The sequence below is a fragment of the Grus americana genome, chromosome 2 (genome assembly GCF_028858705.1).
Source record: "Grus americana isolate bGruAme1 chromosome 2, bGruAme1.mat, whole genome shotgun sequence".
In the NCBI taxonomy this organism is placed as follows: Eukaryota; Metazoa; Chordata; class Aves; order Gruiformes; family Gruidae; genus Grus; species Grus americana.
This window is the reverse complement of record NC_072853.1, coordinates 167,857,141-167,879,854: the sequence shown is the minus strand read 5'-3', so window position 1 is coordinate 167,879,854 and position 22,714 is coordinate 167,857,141. Positions and strand designations below refer to the sequence as shown.

General features: G+C 50.1%; 1 protein-coding gene across 1 annotated transcript in view; it reads left to right on the top strand.

The window, feature by feature from the left end:
- The window catches only part of CCDC12 (coiled-coil domain containing 12), a 40,246-nt gene extending 17,999 nt beyond the window's left edge, over positions 1-22,247 (top strand). Inside the window, exons 2-7 of the mRNA XM_054816816.1 lie at positions 7,908-7,978; positions 18,589-18,668; positions 20,418-20,479; positions 20,580-20,614; positions 21,001-21,077; positions 21,361-22,247. Of these exons, the coding sequence (XP_054672791.1) occupies positions 7,908-7,978; positions 18,589-18,668; positions 20,418-20,479; positions 20,580-20,614; positions 21,001-21,077; positions 21,361-21,440 (405 nt within the window). The 3' untranslated portion in view covers positions 21,441-22,247. The remainder of the gene's footprint in view (positions 1-7,907; positions 7,979-18,588; positions 18,669-20,417; positions 20,480-20,579; positions 20,615-21,000; positions 21,078-21,360) is intronic.
- Positions 22,248-22,714: the final 467 nt, after the last annotated feature.

Sequence of the window (22,714 nt, the reverse complement as noted above, 5' to 3'; positions counted from 1 at the left end):
GAAGCACTTGACTGGTAATGTGACCATCCTCTAAGCCTTAAATGAAAGATAAGGAGATCTTTAGTGTTCTGATCAATCCCCAAGGAAAATAAATCGGTATTAGTTCCCGGGAAGAGGAGAAGCTGTCGGATCATTTTGTTGACTTTTAGGGGTTGCCAAGGGATGGCTAGCTGGGGCTGGGTTGCATTTAATATGGGCATGCGGGGTCAGCTAAAGCCCGGGGGGATGCGAAAGAGCAGCTCTGCTGAAGCTGGGGAGGAATGGAAACGGGACTTGGAAGATTTGGGCAGATATCGAAACATGGTGATTCGGTGGTTGTAATTTTGGGTGAAGGCCAAACCTGATTAGAGGGGGAAGTGGTTCTTCAGAAAGAAATTTTTTAAAAGGCGGTGGAGAGAAGAGATGGAAACAAATATAAGCTTCAGTTTATAAAGGATATTTGGGAAGGAGGTAAGTGACACACTTGTGTCACACAGGAATGATGAGCTGCTTTGCAGTTCAACGGTGATGAGAGGATATTAGACATCTAGCAAAAACACTTAAAATCAGCAGTTGTAGGTAATTTGCACCTAGGAATCCTAAAATAATCAGCTGAAGAGATTGTTAGCCTGCTGTATTTTGATTTAAATCTTTTCTGAATGCTGGATAAATTCCAAAGGAGCGGAAAAGTGCTAATAAAACACCACTATTGAAAAATAAAGGCAAGAGGGGTAACTTGGGTGAAGCCAGTTCGACTGCTGTTGGTGTCTAGCAGAATGATGAAAAGCCTGATTTGCAATTCTTTTAACTAAGAGTGAGGAAAAGGGAGTGTCATTTTTGTCATGTAAATTTGATTTAGTGAAGGGTTAGTATTGCACAACACGCGGGTTAGAAATTACAGCTCCGAAATGGGTAACCGATACTCTGATAGCTGTCAACGAGGAATCATCATCCGACAAAAGTGTTGCTTCTTGGGGCCTGTGCACCCAGTATTTCCATTAGTAATTTGGAAATACGTGTTAATTTTTCTGCTGGCTTAACGACAGCTGACTCAAAGTCTGAAGGCTGGTGAGGTCCGAGTAGCGATCGTCATCTGTTGATATCCAGTTTGAGCCCTTTCAAGCAAAAAGTGGTTGCGGGGCATGCGGCTACAGTGCTTATCCATAAAATGGGTTCATCTCCAGGAAAACAGTGGTGTTGAGAAGGATCCTGGTTCTTGGGCTTATGTACCAGGTAAGGGATGGTGTCCCCTCCGTGTTCATGAGGTCCGGTGCAGGCTTTTGGAGACAAAAAGTCAGTGATGGAGTGGGGGCAGGAGGAAAAAGCCACAGTAATCTGGCGATTTATCGAAGACTTGAGGAGTGTCCTCGATCGTAGTGCAGAGCGTTTGCACCCTTTGAACAAGTGCTCTTTGGAAGTGAGTCATGGCCGGAACCAACAACTGGAAACAAGGTGTAGCGTTGTACGGGCTTCAAGCGAGGCTGCTGAGTGGCTCCTCTGTCTGCTGTCTTCAGGTCAACGTTGTGTCCATGTCCTTTTCTTGGATTGCCACAGTGTAGGGATAACTGGCTGAGACTTCCCAGATCAGAGGCATTTTAGAAGACAGGTGAGGTGATTTAAACATCTCTTTTGGCCTTAAATCTTTGAATGCGATGCAAAGTGAGCTGCTTCCCTCTTGGGAAGGCACCAAATAGCTCGGCAGGCTCCTACCAGAGAGAAAAAAATCATGATGATGTGCTGAAGCCCAGGGGAAAGTTTCATATTCCTCAAAATGTTGTGTTCCCCAGAGCAGATGCTTCTTGCAGGTGGCCAAGACCGGCTCCACTCGCAGAGGAGCGCCTGATGAGTAGGAGAGTTTGCTTTACTGCAGGTAAAATAAGTCTCATGTTTTGTAATTTCATATGCAAAGTTTGGCTGTACTCCTGGAGAGGAGATGATAGAAATGCCTTCTGCGACCGCATTCCTCTCTGTTGATTGTAAAGGCTTACCTCCTGCTTTGTGAAACGACCTGCCTGAAGCCTGGGAAGTGGTAGAACATGAAATCTGGTGCTTTCCCCAAAATGCTGGAGGAATGCGATATTTTGCAATGGGAGCTCAATAAAATCCAGTTGTTCTTCAGCAGACAAATCAAGCTTCTGCCTGGCAGGACTGCGGGTTGTGAGTGGTGACAGGAGATGGACTCATCACCCTACTAATGACCCAGAAGCCTTCCTCTTCACAGCCCTCCTGCTGCGTGTGAATGCTCAGCTATGCTCACAAAGTATTTTTGCTGAATCCGCTGTCCATCTGAATGTTGAACTGTCAAATATATTTTCCTCTTTGTCCTGGTGCTGGCTAGGAGGAGAGCAAACTAATGCAATTAATGCTGACCGAATAACGTGGTTTCCATCCCGGGTTTGCAGCAGGCAGGTTCTGAACCTTGCTGTCATCATCCACTTCCCTGTATATGTTCAGCGAGGAGCACAAGCAATTAGTGATCCCACGTAAAGCTTGCTCTGGGCCTTGCGGGTGTTGCAAAGAGGCAGCTGACACCCTTCTTTGAACAACCTGATGCAAATCTTCTTGGATTTACGCCTCGAACAGGCTGTGGATTAGACTCTTCATCTCAGACCTCTTTGTGAAGAGTGGGAGTTCACGGAGCAGTCGTCTTCGTGTTGGTAGCCACGAGCCAAGGGTTGCCAGTTGTAACGTCTGCGAATTAAAATAGGTAGGAGACTGCAAGCGAGCAAGCTTTTTAATGTTGGGAGTTTATCTTTGGAGTGTCTCCTTCCCAGGACTGAAGGATGGGAATGACTTTGTTTGCGGGCAGTTGGTGAAGAGTCTTGTAGACTTGTGTGTGTCTCCAATCTTATGACTTACAACTAATAATAAGCACCTCACCATGGGGTGCCTTGGAAAGAGGAATCACTAGAGCAAGAGTGGAACGGCAGAATGGTTCTTTTCGGCTCCCTTTGTGGCGTTAAGGTTGGAAATGTGGGAAAATGAAGTTGAACCAAAAAGTAGTGAGAGTTGAATTGCTGCTGCAAACCTGTGGGGAGCGACCGCCGGCGAGCAAAGGGAAGCACATTAAAATGCTTGGAGGGCGAACCAGTAATTAGGGCAAATGCTGTTTTGGGGAGGAATGCTTCTTTTCCTGAGTTAAGAAATGAAAGTTGTGACACAACCGTTGAATAGAAATACTTGAAGAGGATGATGAAGGGGCAGATCTTAAGAGAAAAATTAGGAGCAAAGTGGAGAACTCCAAGACATCGCTGCTGTGTCCTGAGGGATCAGATAAATCCAGTATGGGCAGAGAAGAAAGAGGAGAGAGATGGGGAGGTGGTAAAAGATGGAGCTGTAAGGTAAGTTGGATGTTTGAGAGGCCGTCTCCGTATCAATAAATGATGATGGTAATGGGATCTGCCTTTCTGCAACCCTTTGCTCCCGGGGAGGCGCAGCATCCTCCCCGCAGGCTCCCTATTTTGCGTGTGGTTTCAGGTTGTGCACCTGCAGGAGTGGCTGGAGAGGGAAACTCCTCCGCGTTCGTGCAGCCGTTCTCTCCGCAGCTGGTTGTGCGCGGGAGGAAGGAGATGTTGGTTGCAACCCCCCATTTCTTCTCTGCAAGGGCAGTTAGTCATCCACTTCTCCACTCAGCAGGGTATCAAGGGAACGTTCTTGCCCCCCTTTCCCTCTAGTTATTAATGGCTCTCTGAGTACCACGGGCTCTCAGCTACGCTCAGGCGAGGTGATGTGAATGAGAAGGTTTTGTATCTTAGCTTGCTTCGTTTATGGCGCTGATGGATGAAGCGTGAGCTGCTCCGGCCGCCGGCGCACACGGTCCCTCCGCAGACGATGCTCTGCCTGCGCGCGAGGACGGTCGTGTCCTGCAGCGTTTCTGCCCCAGCTCTTTGGTGATCCCCCAGGGATTTCTGATAGGTATTTCCTGAAGAATTTGCTTGTATTATTTCAGACTCAAGTGAAACGGGTTTGTTTTGAATATAATTTCAGGGTATGCTCCGAGAAACTGCCTGGAGAGTGCAGGGGACGCGGGGAAAGCTTGCTATGGTAAAGATTTTCTGTCGCTGGCCGAAGCTGCATGGGCATTGCCATGCAGTGGGGTGCATCTCTGGTGTTCGTGGAGGAGGAGTGATCTCTGACGGGATCTAACAGAATTTTTTTTGGTAGGAATATCACCATGACTTTAGAAAATATTATGGTGGTAATGGGGAATAAATTAAATTTGTTAGCGGATCTAACAGATCAAGCGCTGAATCAGTCCTTTCCTTTTCATGTCCTGCTGCCGTTGTGCACAGTCAGTCTGTAAAGCTGCAGATGTTTAATTGCCTCTTTCTGCTGAAGTAATTAAAAGTTCAGCTTTCTTATATAGCAGAAAACCCCAGCATTTTGGGTGAGGAAGCGTGGAAAACAGAGGAGGGATCTTCTGTAAAGCCTTGCTGGGTGCTGCTAGCCGTGCACGCCGCTTGCTGCCTGCTCCAGTGCAAAACCGTCGAGAAACGCTTTGAATCAGCAGCAGTTTATATGTATATTTAGAAACTCGCGACGGCTCCCTCTGCGCAGCATCTAGAGTAAGCCTCTGTCACCTTAGAACTTTGCTTTTTTTGACTTCGTGTGAGTTCAAGCGCTCGAAGGCAGCACAGGAAGCCCCCGTGGGTAAGCTGCGGGTGGGGAGTGTGTGTGAGGGGAAAGGCACCGCAGCCTGGCTTGAAAGGCAAGCAAAAAGCAATCGCAAGAGGAGCAGCCATCCTCCTCTGCTGCATCCATCAAATATTGCTTCAGAAACCCCTTTCTGGGGTTTTTTGGGGGTTTTTTGGGGGGGTTTTTTTTGGGTAGAGTCGGTGCCGAGCTGCTTCTTTGCAGAGCTGCGAGTGTTCCCGACGCCGCTGGAAGTTTATGGGCTTGACACCATTTGTCACCTCTGCCTTGTGGCTGGGGGTTTTCGTCACTCTGCTAACGAAGCCTAAATCTTGTTTACAGACCATTTTGCAAACAGGGAACCAGCATTAATTTCTCTTGCTGGGTGTGTGTGTGTGTGTGTGTGTGTGGGGGAAGCCTGACTTCAGGCATCCATTTCAGACTTCGTTTGCGTTCCGCTCGCACGCTGATCTGTCTGGTGGATCCTGATTAGCCGCAGATGACGGCAGGGAGTATAATTTAGAGGGCATTCGTGTCGGTGATGAGCAGGCTGGAGATGGTTACATGCAGTTACGCCGTCTCCTCGAACTGTGCTGCAGTCCTCATTATCCTGTGTTCCCTTCTGCTCAAGTACACGAGGGACCGTATCTCGTTCTTTCCAGCTCAGGACATCCCCGGGGAGATTCCCGCACCCGTTCCCACGTTGCCGAAAGGCAGCGCGCCTGTTCCGCACCGTTTAAGAAGGTCCTGCGAGGAGAGCTGTAGCAGAGAAAAAAAAAAAAAATCCCTGGTTGAAAGCACTGCAGGACTTGTTGCATGAAGTTGCATTTGCTGGTAGTGTGCTCGATTTTTGTAGGAATATCACCAAGACTTTAGAAAATATCCAGGTGGTAATGGGGAATAAATTGGAATTGGGGATTTTGGGCAAGCTCTACAAGAGCGGTGAGGTTTCAATATCAAATTATTTCGGCATACGGGGAAAAGAAAGATTTTCAGCTCTGTGAAGAGTGCAGGCTTGCGGTGGGAAGAACAGCCACGGCTTGATGTGAATATTTTTGCCAAATATTTCTTTGGGATTTTTGAACCTGCTTATAACCCTCCTAGATAGAATTCTAGCAAGAATGAGGGGAATGCAGGTTCCGCGCGCGTGCGCTGAAAGTATGAAGAGATGAAAGGAATGAGACAGGACTTAAGAGTGCAGGAAGGTACTTCCCACAACTTTAAATAATGTGGGCTGAAGGGTGTCTAAATATTACCTAGCACTGAGCTCGCACCAGAAAGTTACAGCAGGCTGCCTGTGCTCTTATCCTGCCGAGCTTGTGGTCTGTACTGAGCAAGAAATGTCTGTGCAAGTATCACAAGGTTACTATGGACTTAAAATTGCAAACAGGGAGTTAAAACTGAACTAAATATTGGTTTTGGGAATTATTATTCTTTTTCTTTCTAAAAAGACAGGACCGTTTTTCTTGCCCTTTGATCAGGAGCTGAACCTGAACAACTCCAGTCGCTGATGAGCCTGAACCAGAACTGAGCCATTTCCTGGCTCGTCTCCCTGTTTGCACATAATCTAATTTTTAACCCAGGTTGCAGAACAGAGTTTTAAAGTTCGTATGGTCAAGATGTGTGTGATAAGTAAGCAGTTCATTAGGGAAACCTTTCTGGTCCTTTCAGAGCTTAGTCCTAAGTTTAGTCCTAAGTTTAGTTTAGCTGGTAAATAATTTTGGTATCCTGAAGTTGGTTGTTAGCTGTCTGAACTCTTCAGAGAAGCTTTTAACAGAGCAAGTAACTAATCAAAGTAATTTCTGATCTGAAAGTGATGTTGGTCATGTTCTGGTTATAACCAATTTTTGCTTGCAGTTTTCCAAAGAGAGATGTGAACTTATTTCAGGATTGGAAAAAGACTTTAAACAGACTGACCAGGAGAGCTTCATCTCTTTCAACTGAGCGAAAAGGACCGGTAACCTTTGCGGTGCGATGAAAGGACAGCTCTTGATAATAGTCTCTCTAGTCTCTGAGCTGTTCCTGTTGAAAGGCGGAGGTGAATATAAGCTCCCTTGCCTTTGTGTCAACGTGAATCGTAGCCAATATTACGAACGCTGTGTATTTATTACCGGGTAACTTGGGTAATACTCCTCCAGGAACTGGCCACGCTCAAGGAAATAAAGACTTAATCTGCTGTTTGCTAGAGCTGCCGCATTTTGCTTTTTGTTTGGAGGATGACGGGGGAGTTCAATCAGAAAAGCAACTGCTTCCAGGGAAGTTGTTCATTCATTGCGTTTGCTATAACAATATACTCTGCTAAAAAAGGGGCACGGAGCATACTTTGCTCAGTGATTGAATTAAATTAATCAGTGTGAGAACCAAACAAAACCCTTTCCAGCTCATTATTGTTAACGTTCGATATCTCTGCCTGTCTGGATAATAAATATAATTGGTAACTCGACTAATAAACTGTTAGTGCCAGTGTCTGGATGATGCAGAATGAGCCTCTTTCCAATACTGTAACACCCTGTTAGAGAGAAATTTGATTTATGCTACTGCACGGTGGTTCTGGAGCTGAAATTAGACCGTTTGTTCTGCTGATTGCTGTTTGATTCCAGCCGTCTTGTTTTGCAACCTGTTAAAATGTCAAAAATGATGACTTGGGAGAAGGCAAAGGGACCTGTGCGAAGCCTGCAGACGTGCGCTGCCTGGACTTTTGCAGGTGATCTGCTGCCTGGGCTCGCTCGCTTCCTCAACTTTTATTATCTCTTCTGTCTGCCTGTATTTCCCTTCAACCAACGTAATGATATCCATCCTTTCTTCTGGATCTGGGAGCATGGGATTTAACTTCAGGTCCCTGCCACAACGCCACAGGGAAGGTGTACTTGGCTGCTGGCCCTTCTCTGTTTTGCTCGGTGTCCTGATCTCCTTTTGGCTCCGCTGTTTAACGCGAGGTGGTAATTCAAACGCAGGATGAGGTTTCTGAGCTCCGTTATTGGTTGCAACGTGCTGTTTGCGCTCTGAATTGATGCAGTTACCAGTAATAAGGGGGATATCGGCGCTGAGCAGTGTGATCTCCCCCGAGAGGGAAATTAAATTTTCCTTGCCCGTTCTTATCGTGCTATCTGTACAAGCAGAATGCTAAAGGGAGAAAAAGGAAAACAGGCTTAATTTAAAGGTGTCGTAATTTAAAAGTAATTTCAAACTGCGCCTTGCTGTTTGCCCTGTGCCCTCCGGGAAGGTTTCTGGGCTGCTGTTTGTTCTCAGGCGTTTCCAGAGAGGCCAATGCCTGACAGATCAACTTCTTCTTTCAGAATAAGGACAGCGGCGAACGTGAGAACAAGCAGCTTGGAGAAGATGACGAAGAGGGGACCGTCAAGCACAAGTAATTATTTATTTATTCCCACTTGTCTCTCTCGTATGTATTGTTCAGGTGCTGCTCTTGTGTTTGCTAATTAGGATCTTTCCTTGGCTTCTAACATGCAATTTTTTTTAATTTTTTTTTTTTGTAGTGCAAATTTGATCTCATGGTGTAAATGATCGGAGATGGGGGAATAAAGAGGAAAAGCCTGGGGTTGACTTGCAGCGTTTCTGGGGGTAGCGAGGGGAAAGTGGTGCCATCAGAGGTGTCGGGAGCATTTAGGCTCCCTTGAATTCAACAGCCATTGCTGCATCTTTGTCCTCTGCACGTGTGGCATTTTTATTTCCATGAACGGAGGCCCGCTGGGTACACGTGGCTGTTTAACTGTGGCCCACTGCTGTTCTCTCTTGTCACTGGAAAATGTGAGCACAAAACTAACCGAGGCAGGGTGTCACTCCTGGCAGGACCAGCTGACTGTGCAGTTGGTTTCCTGCTGGTAAAAACACCGTCAGGTCTCTTTTGGAGACGACGCGGAGGGGTGAAATTTGGTTTGAAGATGCGGGACGTGACCTTTTCTCATCTCTTTACCAGCTAGAAACCTCCTCTGTGGGAGGTGTGCATCAGAGATGCTGCTGCAGATGAGCACATGAGCTCTGCTGAGAAAGTAGAGCAGAATCCTTGCTGCTTCTTGGGAATAGCTTCTGGCAGAAAACGCATCCCTTCTTGAGAACCATGACCAACCAAGGCTGAAGTTTGTAGGTGCCGTGGTTGGGTTTCGTGCTGGAAGAGGCACGAGGTCCGGGCTGAAGCTGAAACAGGAGCTAGAGATCTTGGAAGTGATGATGAATAATGAATAAATAGCTCTTGCTTTCCAGCCTTGCCACTCGATACGCTGCGTGGCGAGGTGATGCAGCGTGCGGTGGCCCGCTGATGAGGAGCATCGGGCCTGGGCTGTCTTTACCACGTGATGAGCTGACAGCGTTGGGCTAGCAGCGATGCACTCCTGCTCCCAAACTGCAGTTCTGAATTGGTCTGCTAAGTCTCTGGAAAAAAAAAAAGAAAAAAATCTCTTTTTCTACTCAACTGACTTCTGGGCTGGGGATTTTAACCCCTGCTGATCAGCCAGGAGCGTATCAGAGGTGATGTGGTTTCATACCAAGTCTTTGACGTCACTGCTGTCGAGTTGGAAATCGCTTTTTCCGCGAGTGCTCGTTCGTGAGCTCTCATCTTGTGGCACGTTCGGCAAAAAGCTTTCCCCTGCCTGTGGGTGATGCCCTTGAAACTTCACCGAGGTTTTATCTAGAGAAGAAAGGTGTTGAGCAGGAACTCCCATCTCCAGCCAGCTTTGTACTGATGCGTGAAACTCCCCGCAGGTGTGGGCACAGGGCTTCTGAAATACATGGGAGGTGATGCCTTTGGGGAGGCAGCTTTTGGGGCAAAAAGTTTGCTTTCCAGATCGATTTTCCTTCAGGAATCTGTAGCTCTTTGTCCGCCTGTGCAACCACAGCATGTTCTGTCGGGATGCAAACGGAACTTTGCAAGGCAAATTGGAGCAAGATCTGCTCTGCGGGAAACGTTTGAATCACAAATTTGGCTGAGATGCATCTTAGCTTTTGCTTTACTTGCTGAATGTCCTTTTTCTGTCGCCGGAATTAGATGTGTGTTTTTAACAAGATCTACAAGGCTGCTGAGCTGATAACTCGATTCTTGTCTTTAGATTTTAATTACCCAATAGCGTAGCTGAACTTTCTCAGCCCTTCGAAAAAGGGAACTGCTGTGCACTAATGCTCTGTTGGCTGGTGGCAAAAGGTAAGCAGAGATAATCCACTGATGTTTACCCTGAATTTGGGAAACGAGAGGTCCTGGAAACTGAAATTTGCCTTCCCTGCAAACCGCTCCCTCGCCCCAAAGAAGCGTCTCGATAGCTGAGCTGCTTTCTCAAGCTGAAAAAAATCATCAAGAGCACGACAAGGGGAGGGGAAATGTAGTGGTTCAATAAATAATGCTGGGGCCTGTAGGCAGGATTTAGGTGGACTGACCACCCTGAAAACCGGGCAGCACCCTGGGCTTTCGCTGCGGGCTGCTTCCTCCTCCATCCCTGCAGCTGCACCTTCTGCGCCAGCGAGACCATCCTTTATAGGAGGGACAGAACCGCCGTGCGCTGGCTTTACCAATATTTTCTTGCTGCCTATGTGACGACATGCTTTTTGGCAGCTTCCTGTTTTTTTGCTAAATGACTCAAATCTCCCCATCCCCCCCTTTTATTTTTTTTTTCTTCCTTGTTTTTATCTTTCACACTGCAAGCTACCACGGCAGGAACAAGTGCTGACGAAGCCCTCTGCGAAAACCCTGATACACTCGCAGCAATTTCAGCTCAGCCTATCTCTGATCTGAGCTCTCAGGGGAGTTTATATCTGTAATTGCAAAGAGCTCGGGTTATTATTATTTTTTTTATTTTTTTTTTTTTAACCCAGTTATGCTTAGCCCACTGACCAGGAAACACCTCCCGCCTGGGTGCAGCCTGCGATCTGCCTTGGCGAGGAACAGGGTGTGGGTGGACTTTGGCCCTTCCGCCTGGTTCCTGGGGGGAAAAGCACTCGGTTTGGGGCTCGGGGGTCTGCGAGGCGAGCGCTGCGTAAAGCCACGGCTGGCTGGAGACCGGCATTGCCGCCCCGCAGGGAGCAGAGAGGCGTTGAGCTTTGAAGTTGGGCTGCAGTTCTGCAAGAGGAGCTTGTCAGGGATGTTAAAAGTGTAAATAAAAAGCCAAGGTAGGGCTTGGAGAGGGAGGGGAAAAAAAAAAAAGCTTCAATTTAGCTAGAAATTAAGCTTCACTGAGCTGCTGTTAATCAGCTGCTGGTGTTTCGACACTTAGTCATCCTTTAAAATTACAGCTCCACACTGTGCCGCTTGCAGAGATGAATTTCTGGGAGGAGCTGGGGGAGGCAGGGGTTGGGAAATGTGATCTCTCCCCTCGCCGTGGGAAGAATGTCACGGGGCAGGTCAAAACCGCTTTTTATTTTTTTAATCTCTGCACAAAAAAAAGAGATAAAAATACAGCAGTGAGTCTGCCCAGTGTTGGGTTTAGCTTGGCAGGACGGCCAAGGCAGTAGCAAGGATAACTGCTGTGTGGACGTGCTTCCTTACATCCTGGAGCGTGGAGACCTTAAGGAAGAATTAAAAAAAAAAGAAAATAAAAAGAATTACAATCATATATGGGAGAGAGTAGTATTTATGTGTAGGCTGAGCTGAGTACATGTGGCGTGTTTGATCGACATCTGCGTGGACAGCTCAACCTGTTGCTGCTGGTGGCTTGTCCTGATGGACGCTGTGCAATGAGTCAGGCTCCATCAGGCTCCATCACCGCCCCACATCTCCAGGGACCAAGCGCGTGTCCCCTCTGTTGGGGAGGCAGCTTCTGCTGGGCACTGGAGGAGGGAGAACAGGAGTTTAAATGGCTGAATCCCCCTGGCTGGCAACCAGCAGGGTGAGATTTAGGAGCTGGGAAGATCCCAGGTCCCTCCTAAGGATGCTTGTCCATTTTGGTGCCAGTATCTAGCAGGATGTGCTGCGGAACTCTTCCCCCCTCCAGAGCTGTGAAGACGCTATGGACCTGCCCTCCGGTTAGAGCTGTGCCAATCTCACTCAGGAGGACATATCTGGGAGATGATCTACTTTCACAGGGAAGACCCCATGGAGCTTCACCTGGTCTGAAGCCTGGGTGCACCCTCCTAACTAAGGCTGTTGATGGGTTCAGTGGGTGCCTGGTGATCCCGGCTTTGCTTTGGGCAGGTGAGAGCCCCAGCAGCAGGATTACAAGGGTGAGCAGCCAAAGGTGAAACCCTGGTCCCTCCTACCCAACCCTTGGCTATGAGTTCCCAGCATCTTCCCAGCAGTCTACTCGTTTTGAGTAGTCATTGCTGGGAATGCATCCTGGCTGAAACCAAACCACAGCATTTTGGGTGTTGATTTTTGGGTGCTTAGACCTCCATCTAACCTGCCTGTGGGAGAACTCTTGGTGTGGCGCTGGGGCAAGGCTGTACGTAACCCTGAGCTTACCTGGAGCATCTTTTTGCTCACAGACCTTGTGCTGACTCTGTGCTGAGACAGTGAATCTGAACGTGGTTATTGAAGTGCAGAGCTGCAGCAGAGTTGTGCTTGGTACTGTTTTGAGGCCAGCTAGGGAGATACTGAGGTTCTGTGGTCATCCAGGTGCAACCAAGGTACCTTCAGGGCCTCTTTTTGGCTTGAGCGTTGAGGGTGGAGGATCATTTCTGACTCACCGCCAGCTGAAGAAGCTGGAGAAACCCCGTGAGAGCATGGACAATGCATGCTTTTGCACCAGCATGCGGAGGAGCGTAACTGAGTGCTGCAGGCAGGGTGAGGGTTTGCACATCAGCCAGCTGATGCAGACTGAGTGTGGGTTTTGTCCCGGTTGTATTTACTGATGTTGAAGTTGCACGTGGCTACCTGGAAAGCGCTCAGCAGCCTGGTAAAGCAGCGTGGGAGGCCGGACAACCTTGTGGCACATGCTGCATTTGAAGAGCTTCTGTTGCAGCCCTCTTCCTGCAACACCCGGGGATACGTGTCTCCCCGTCCGTGCTCCCACAAGAAGCATGTCCTGAGAAACCAGCTGCCTCGGCAAGTTTTGGGGGCTCGCGGTGTTAATAGAGGCATTTGGTTTTTTGGCATTCCTCGAGTGCCTTTTGGCAGCGGTGCTCGGGGAGGAGGAGGATGTGCTCGGACACGCTCAGCTATTTGAGCAGGAGCAGCCCTCTCACAGCGAAAAGAGATTGCTCCTCAGAGGGTGGGTGCCGATGGGTCTCTGCCTCTGCTTGTCGCTTGCTCCTTTTCCGCTTTGGGCGAGGAATCCAGGAACAATGGCAACAACTTTGTCCTCCTGATCGAACAACATCTCCGAACCTCTAGAGAAGTCTGTATCCTACTGCAGGAGAAGGTGTGAGGAGAGCCTTGGTGGTGTGCGTTTGGGACGTGAAAGTCATTTCTTGGTTTCTAAGTTGGAGCAGACACAGATCATCTTGGTGTGTATCTTGGTTGGTGGACAGATCACTGCGTGCAATGACCTGGAGATGCATGGACCTTGGTTTCAAGCCAGCCCAGGTGTAGGGAAGCCTCTGGGAAGGTGCAGCAGGAGGTGCAGCACCCAGATGTCAAAGCTGTCTGCAAGGGGACAGGCTGGGTAGGAGAGCAAAGTGCAAATAAAAAAGGGGGTTGTGAAATTAAATCTGTGTCAAGATTGTTGTATAGCAAGTCTCACAGTGTCCCGGGAGGGTGACGGTACTGTAGCGTTCCCTCAGCACCCATGGGTGATCACGCAGCACCCTGTATGTGCCAGGTGACTTTGCAGAGAAGTGCAGCGGGTCGGTGGGGATTGACCGAGGGGAGCAAAGAGAGTACAAGAGTCCAAGCCTGAAATCTTTGCCCAAATGCTCTTAATCTGGTGCTTTCCGTGGGGTCTGCAGAAGGTAGGAAAGAGCGTAAGCTTGTCAGTTGGGTAAAATCACTATAAAGTGAATTTTCCCTGGCAAAAAATTGAGGGGAGCTGTAGAAAAAGCTTGAAAATGACTTCTGCTCTGTGGTTTGCAATTGGAAACAGAAAACGGAAGAGGCCCTTTGAGGAGAAGTGTGTGCTGCCACTGAAGAGCATCTGAGTGCTGCCCCAGGGGACACCCTCACCACGCGGCCCCGCAGGTACCCCAGTGTCCCCGCTCCTTGCAGGTTATCTCGGCCAGAGCCCAGTGTGGGCCCTCTCCAACTTGGGCCCTGGATCTCCTGGATTGCTGCAGAAGTCTCCTCCTCTGCTGTTCTCTGTTGTCTGGCTACCTTGGCCCTGCTCCTTCAAACCTTCTTGCCCTCATGGAGCACATGGTGAAGCAGAGGGTCCACCAAACCACCACTCCCTCAAGGATTTGAGACCTCTCTCATCTCTTCTGTAGCAGTAATCTCTTTACGTGTTTGAGTGTGACTTCCCAGGAGTAAGTGAATTTTGGAGATGCAGAGAAATAAAAGTAAATTCCTATGCTGGTTCCTCTTTAAAGGGCAATGTGGAAATGGTTGCTCAGGACATTTGGTTTCAGGCAAGTTGGAGTAACTGTCGTAAAAATGGAAGGCTCTGAAAATGAGGGCTTTGGAGGAGCTTGGGAAGGTCAAAGAGCAGCAAATTCTCAAACCAGATGGTATTTCTCCAGGGTTTTGGAAAACAAATTGCCTGAAATGGGTGAGATAAGGTTCAGAACACCCAGGACTTCCCTAAACTGCTTCTAAAGAATGGAAAGGCTCTACCACGGCACTTCAAAAACAGTTGTCTGGGATCTGGGTGTTTGAAACCGCTTTGTTTTGATGATGCAGTGGAGGAAGCATCTTTTTTGTTTTTTCTAGCTTTGTCAGGTACCTAGAGCTGATGCTGAGGAGCACAAGAGATGTTTAAGCAGAGCGATGTGAAAAGCTTGAAGGACCAAGAGGTGAAGAGCTGTGGAGGACACCCTCCTCTGATCCTGGGCAGAGCAAGCAGGCTCTGCAAACACCGCTGGACTCCTGCCTTCTGCTAGCATCTGTCCTGCTGAGGTCTGCTTGCCTCTTTCATCTCCAGAAGCACTAAGAAAACCATATTGAGATGTCCCAGCCAGCTTGCTTCAGCCCTTAGCTTTGTCCTCAGAGAGGTAAAAATGGGAATGTGCCCTTGAAACAGTCTAGCAGCTCCAAGTGACTGTTTTGTGATAGTAACTACGGGAGCGGGGATGCTGTGACATCTGAAGAAATCACTGTTATGGGGTTTCTTCGCGAACCCATTCCCTGTGCTCCTGACGCAAGGACATCAGCAAGCGGGTGCTTCATCAGAAGGCTTAGAAAGATCTATTCATCAATTGAAGAAATGGTGTTTGCTCCATAAAGCCCTTGGGGCTGGAGGACTAAAGGAAAACACAACCTCACAGGCAGCTTTGAGTGTCCTGTGTTTTGCCTCGAGATAGCTCTTTGCATTCTGCGCATACCCTGCATGCCGTGCTGTTTCCAACCCACCTGCTTCCAAGAAAAGCTGATATCTCTTCTTTGTCCCCAAATAGGAGCTCTGGGCCCGAGTGGAAAGTGGATTTGAGGCATTCCTGACTCAAAACGGGGAACCTGCCGCGTCTGGCAAGCTTTTAGGAGATGCTGGGAGGCTGTGTCCGTTGCTCCCCCCTGTAATTACTACAGCTACCCAAATCCTTGTGCAGCCCTAGGAGCTTCCAGCAGAGATCCACACCCACTGCTGGCTGTGAGACTATAGCCACCTCCATCCCTAGCGATCTTGGCTCATTTGGACTGAAACGGGCTGGGAAACACTGCACGAGGTGCTCAAGGAGCAGGAGATCTTCTGGGTGGGGCGCATCCATCACTTAGAAGGAGATGCTGATAAAATCTGTTGATGACTGTGCATCCTAAAGCCATATGGTTCAAACCCAACTCCAGTCCGGGTGCTCCATCCTTCCCGAGAAGCGTTAAGCGCTCACGTTAGTGCTGGTGCATCACCGTGACGTTCCCTCCATGCTCGGGAGCTGCACTCCCTAACCTGGCTCCTACGTGCCCATTCTGCCGTGCCCATTCTGCCGTGGAGCTTGTTGTTAGCTCTGGGGTTGGTTTGGGGTTTTTTTGTTTTCGTGGGAACTTGGATAATTCATCACTTGTCAGGCACACCGGGCTGTCTTTCTGGAACGCAGCGCTAGAGGAACTGCTGGCACCTGAACTTTATTTAACCCACCTCTGTGGAAGAGCAGCAACTTCTAAATATATACATTTTTAACCCTTGCCTGCCTTCGAGTTATTTGGGGTAGCATTGCCCTGCTCCTCGTCTCTCTGTCTTTACGGACGTACTTCTGCACAGAAGAAGGGGGAGACAAATTGTCTGCTCCTGGCGAGCCTGGCACTGCTGGGGCTTCAGCGTGGGGAAATCCCTGAGCCCCCTGAGGAGGAGGCTACGGGGAGCGCTGGGCACCAAGAATTACTGGAGGCAGGTGCGAGAGCTGCTCTTGCCTTGCATAGTTAATTAAAGGAATCAATTTTTGTTTGTTTTCTCCTGGCGCTTGCAGTTGTGCATGGGTTTAATAAGGATCTGAAAGCACTGGTGCTGGACACGGGGGGATCGTCATCTCGCAGCGCTTCTCCTCTTCACCCCCGCGCATCAGCTGCTTCCCCTTCTGCCAGACCCGTGCCGCCACTCGTCCCATCTGCGGCAGAACCTGCCAAGCTGCGCCTCGTGGTTTTATTTTTTTTTTTAAAATCTTGTGGATAAACCTCCAGCTACCACGAGCAGTGCTGGACTGCCAAGGCTTTTGTTTGCAAGCTGAGATGGGGCTTTCTGGGTTGGAAGAGTGTCGGGGAGCGGGTTTAAACTCCATTCCCTCTTCCTTGCGTATTCCCAAGTGGTGCCGAAGCCCTGCAGCAATGTAATGAAGGGCTGGACGCCCTTCTTGTAGCAGGAACCAGACCTCCAGAGCATGTGCCCCTTCAAACGTGGGATCCTCTCTGCTGGTTTGACTGTGGCCGAGGAGCTGCAGCTCCCGTCGCACGTGCAAAACGATGATTTTAAAATATTGCTTTTCAAGGTGTAATGGTAACATCTTGTTGGACTGAAAGAAACAGCTTGCTTAGCTTGTAGCTCTCTTGTTTGAGGTGATCTGACCCTAAGGAGTCTGTGTTTGGTTCCCTTTCAGCTGCAAGTAAATCCTTCTACATGTGAGCTAAGGAGACCAGAAAGTCGGGGAGATATTGAAAATTTGCATTCTCTTGTCGGCCACTTTGTCAGATAAATCCTCTCCAGTGTGCGTGAGCCAACCTGTGGCCGGATGTTAGACATCGCAGCCTGATGTCCTATTACATCCTGGGTAAATTAGCTGCTCCTCTTCCTCCCTCAGCCTCCCAGGTTAGCAACAAAACCCTGCTGAGCAAAGATTATCTGTAAAATAACGGAATAACGGTGATTCCTCTGTGCCTGGAGACAGCATCTCCTTCTATGAAAAGATAATCACCTGATCCTCCAAGATCAGCCTTCCTGAAAAGAACTGCCTTTCTGGTTGGGGCTTGAGGGTGATCAGTACAGGTTAATTTAATAAATCTCTTCTCCCAGGGTATGCGTGCAGAAAAATACACGTAAAACCGTGCACAGCAGCTTGTCTTCATGGGGTGAAGGTGCTCTTGGCCTGGGGGAGGTATTGCAGCTACGTGCTAATCTCTCCTGTGTTTCTTTTAAGCATCCCTTCTCCCAGCGCTGGGAAGTTGTTCCTGTTTCATGTAAGGGGATGTGTGGCGTAGGAAGGGTAAGACCTTCCTGCTGTGCTCCAGGGACCTCCAAGGTTGGGGTTATTTGTGCTTCCCAGATAAGCGTGGCCATCTGACTGCTGACCTTCCTCTTCTCACCTCTCCTGGGCTGTAGCTTCTTCACTTTTTCCTCTCTTTGTTTTGACTGCCAACCCTTGGGATGGGTTATGTCTCACTTGCATCTCCATCAGTCTAGCAGGGAAGTGGCCTGGATGTCAGCTATCTGCTAGGAGGAAAAATGGGACTATTCAACTGTTTATTTTCCTGCCTGATAAAAGTGCCCTCTCCTGTGCTTGCATCGGGGCTCTCCGCGTCCTCCTCTGCAGCGGCATGGCCACCCTCGTCGCTGCCGAAGGCTTTGCTGACAGCTGGGGCAGGAGCATTGCTGGGCAGCAAGTACCTCAGTTTCTATTTAAACTGATTAAACCCATCAACAGTGTTAAATGAGTTTAATCTACTTAATTTGCCCTGTGGGCTAGTGTACTGGTATATAGATCCAGCAGCCTGTGAAGCACGTTGTACGCACGTCTAAGCAGCCGGAGGTGGGATGGGGTCCTGTGAGCTTGATTTTCAGTGCTCTGGTTTTAGAAATGCTTCTGCTTGAAGCTTGCAGGGTTTGACCTCGGTGAGGACTCAACCTGGGGATGCACGTGACTGAGGTTGTCTAACGGTTGTCTGTTTGAGGCCCAAATTATTTGGGAGAGGTGTAAAAAGAACAGCCTTGAAAAGGGGGAGAAAGAGCATCCGAATACCAGGGAGGTGTGTGTGCTGGGGAGAGGGCTGACGGCTGACTTCTGAGCTCTCCTGGAGGATGGTGGAAGGAGGGGTGAACTTCTGGGTGTTGTTTGGATATCCCTGTCACTGCCAGCTCCACCACCCATTTGCTCAGAAACCTGAATTTGCTCCCCTTATTGCACCACGTGGCTGAACTGCACCCCTGTTTGTAGCACTTCCAGAAGCATCTGGTGACTGGGTAACCACCTTATACCCTAAATACTCTTTTTCCCCGCCCCGTCCTTCCCATGTACCCTCCTGGGATCATTTTTTTCCCCTGATTGTGGATCTTCTCTGGTGTTTCTATCATGAATCTGTCACTGGGTTGAGACCTAAAAGGGAGCTGGGCTGAAGTTCAGAGCTTTGCAAGGCAGCTTGGGCCTTTATCATGCCAAACTCCTGGTTGACCCTGTCTTTTCTGACTTGTGTGGGTTGCCGCCGGCCCCTGCCTGCAGCCACTGATGCCGATGTGCCCCTCAGTAGCGAGAGCCCACAGTTCGGGGTGGTATGGACGTGTCTCACTGTTCTCTGCTCTTCCTCTTCCTCCCCAGGGAGCTCAAACTGCGAAACTACGAGCCCGAAGATGAGGAGCTGAAGAAGAGGAAGGTGCCCCAGGCCAAGCCGGCCTCAGGTGGGTGCAAGCGGGAGCGAGGGAGGCGAAACGAGGGAGCACGAAAGCAAATGCATTGCCAGCGGTGGTGCTGGTGCCTGTGGTGAGGACCCCGCTGCTTTGCTCTGTTCTGGAGGCTTGCAGGCAAGGCAGATCACGCAGAGCCCTTTGCAGGGCTTCCCTGTAACGAGCCTCTGTCTAACAGCACATCCTATCCCCTCCCACTGGCAAGCCTCCCTCCCCGGCGACATTCCCAGAGAGAACGAGGCAGCATTTGTTGGTCGCGAGGACTAATGAAACCGCACGGGACCCTGCATCCAGCCAGCATGCTGCAAAGTGGGTGGGTTATACCTTTCCTTTCCAAAACTCAGGTGGTTTGGAAACCCCTGTGTTCCTGTTCGCTCCAACCCAAGGTGGAAGAGACACCGGGATGTATTCTGGTAGCTGTGAGGGTGGTAGGTCCTAGGAGACGAGTGTCTGCAGCCCTGGAGGGTGCTGGCGTGTCTGAGCAGCCGTGGTGGGAGCGCCGGAGCTTTCCCACTGCTGCTGGGCGAGCGTGATGCTTGCGGCCCCCGTTGCTTCATCATCCTCTCTCGCCCGTGGGGACTGCACACCCTGCATTGCACAAGTGGGGGGGTGTGTGTGTCTGAGCACGCCGAGTCCAGCCCCAGACCAAAGGGTTGATACTCAGAGGAGCCGAGCTCTCGCTGGAGGATTCTCAAGGAGATTCAGGCTGTTTTTTGTTTGAATTACCTTTAAACAAATATTAGTCATGAGTCCAGGGCGTTCAGTCTGCTATTTCCCAGCACTGAACCTCTGCACAGCTCTTGAGAGAGAGTCGAAGGGTAGAATTTCCCTTGATCTTGAAATATTGAGTCCTCCTGGAATAGATTTCTTTAAAAATGCCCTAAATAAAAAGGCCGCCTTTGGGAGCACGATAGGTAGGAATGCTGATGCAGCGCTTTCTTTATCCTTTTGTAAAAGTTTAAAACTTCCCCTGCCTCTTCCCCGGTGTGTGGTTTGGAATTGGGAGCAGCAGTTTTGACCATTTCCAGTAAAACTCGCGCTCTCTGCCAGCCCTTCTTTGGAGCTGCGGTGCCCATCGGCTGCCGTTCCCGTGTCTGGAGTAACCGGCCTGTCTGTTCTCGGGCACTTCGTGCAGGGGCTGGAGAGGGAGCAGGACAGAGGAGCTGGGAGTCGGAGTGGATTAATATTAAATGTGCCTTTGCTGGAGCAGGATTCACCCCTCAGGGATGTGCTCCCTGGTGCCCGCACCCCCTCCTTGCACAAACCCCTGAGTTGAGGGATGGAGGGCTGTTTTCCACGCGTGCTTTGCCGTCACCCCCTGTATCTGCAGACTTTTACGTAAGGTCTGGGCCGGAGCTTGACTTCTCCGAGATGTCTCAGGCGGTGGCCTTGTAAATGAGTCACGGTGAGTCAAATTCCAGTTTAAACACCTGCGGAGCAGCTGATCCCTGCAGGTCTGATGAAAAGGGGACGTGAACCCAGCAGACATGTTGCTGCCGTTGCTGGAGGTTGGGTTTGCATCGTTTTCAGATGATTTTTAGGAGTCTCCGAAAGGCATTGGGTGGTGAGGGAACGTGTGTACCCATATGTACTCACTCGTGTGTGCTGCGCTCTTAAGGCAAAGACCTTCAAATGAGCTTTTATAAAAGCTTTTGTGAACCCAGCCCAGAGCTCTGTTGGGTTTCCCTGTTCCTTGTCCCCTTGGTGTCCCTGCGCTGATGCTGGTCCTGTTCCCCCATCTAGTGGAAGACAAGGTGAAGGACCAGCTGGAGGCTGCCAAGCCGGAGCCCATCATCGACGAGGTGGTACGTACATTTAGAGCTGCTCTGTGCAGAGTGAATCTATCGGCGTCCAGGCTTGAACCTTGCCTTCAGCTCTTACTGGGTGTCTCCTCTTCCTCCCTAGGACCTGACCAACCTGGCTCCCAGGAAGCCAGACTGGTGAGTGCCTGCAGAGCCCCGCTCCTGGGAAAGGGGTGTTGGGGTTGTCCAGGTTGGGTTAAAAGTGCTAGAAATGGGAAACCCAGCCCTACTGTTGAGGAAGACACAAGGCACGGGGCCGTCTTCCCTTTTCCTGCTTATGCCGAGGGACTCCACTGATCCCTTTGGGGTGCTTGTCACCATGGTGGCCTCAGAGTCAAGGGATGCTCTGGACATTGGGTTGGTTTGCCCATGAGCTGCCTTGGTGGCAGACACACGGCCTGCTCCGTGGTGCTCACAGGAGAGAGGAGGAGGTTCTCTTCCACTGGGAAAGGTGGAACGTGGCCCCTGCATTCGCGTCTGCCTGGAGCGAGGATTTGTTCTGACATTGTCACTGTCCTCCCCAGGGATCTGAAGCGAGATGTAGCCAAGAAACTGGAGAAGCTGGAGAAGAGGACGCAGAGAGCCATCGCTGAATTGATACGTGCGTTATGATACGTGCGTTATGGTGCTGCAGGGATGCCGTATGGGGTCACCAGTTGTTCCAGGGGGATGACATGATCCTTACTGGGAGCTTGGTGCCTTGCTGTTGAGCCAGGGAGGGACTGGTGGGTCTGTGAAGCTGTTGGTCCCAAGCAGCTTCCCCGAGGCAGCACGCACGCTTGGCTTGCGCGGCAGGGAGGGATGGTTTGTGGGCTTGGGGGCTGCAGTCCAGGTCCTCTGCCGTGTGGGTTCATCTCTAAGCCACTGCTGTTTCTCGCTTGCAGGAGAGCGGTTGAAAGGGCAGGAGGAGGAGCTGGCATCCGCTGTCGGGTCAGCAAAGCAGGAGGGAAGTGACTCCGACTGAGGAGGTCCATCTGGTGGCCTCGGGCATGGGCTCTGTGAATCTGCCTCTGCCAGCAATGCCCATCCCATCACTCTCGGGTAGAGGCACCTTGTTGGAACACGCTGCTCACCAACGCTTTGCCGGAAGCCCGTGAATCCTACCGTGCCTGAAGGAGAGGGGCAGACGCTGTTCTCCCTTGGACTATGGCTGTTCCTCTGTTGAGAAACACTTCACAGATAGCTTTTTGGGACCATGGAGGACTTGATGGGAGCAGGACAGACACCTAAGTTAGCTTGAACCTAAGCTGCCAGGACTTGGAGCAAGGAAGGTGTGGGCAAAAAGGCTAGTGGCAGAGAAGGTAAATTCAGGCTAACTCTCCTCTCACTTGATGAGTGAGCAAGAAGATGCCCACAGAGCCAAGAGCAGCCCTTAAAGAGGCACCACCATTTCCCAGGGTGTTCCTGCGCAGAGATGCCTTTTTCGAGGTGCTTCTTTCTGCAGAAAAGTTGGTTTAACTGCCACGCGGGGAATGACGAGGTCTCTTGCTCTGGAGAGCTGGCTGTGAGTATTTGGGAACATCCACGGTCAGACCCAGCATGTGCAGAATAACTCTGCTGGAACGAGCCGTGTGGCTCGGGACCTGGTGGCTGCTCTGCGTCCAGCTGAGGTTAACGCGGGGTTTGTTCTGTTCCCTGAAGTTTCCTGACCCTCCAGGCTGTGCAGCGTGTACCACTCCTCTATGTGTTTTATAATTGACAAAGTTTGTTGTTAACAAATCTTTTCATAATAAAACTGTCCCGCAGTGGAAGAAGTTTTCGCTTGTTCTGCAGAGGGCGGGGTGGAGGCAGCTTGCTTCATCTCCCTTTTGTCTGTGGGGACTTCAGACCATTGTTTGCTGGTCCCTGTCCCCTTCACTTCCCCGGGACGGGGTCACGTACGTTTGAGGTGGCCCAGCTGTAGCTACAGCAGGTCAAGCACAACTCCTGGGCTGGAGCTGTGCCATGGATGGGGCAACCTGGGGTGATGCCAACCCCGTGCCGCTGGAAGAAGCGAGCGGGTGGGATGCTGCAGAGCTGACCGTGCATCTTCCCTGGGAACCTTTGCTGTGGCTCTTGGAGATCTTGCAGGATGGGTGCCTTGGCCAGGCCTTGATCGTATGGGCTCCTGAATCTTCTGTGTTTGATTCAAAAGTGGTTTTGTCCTGAGGTAAAACATCTGGTGCGTATGGCTTTGACAGCGGTATTTACAGAAGAGTTCACATGTGATAAAAATAGCTGTTCCTGTTAATGCACGCA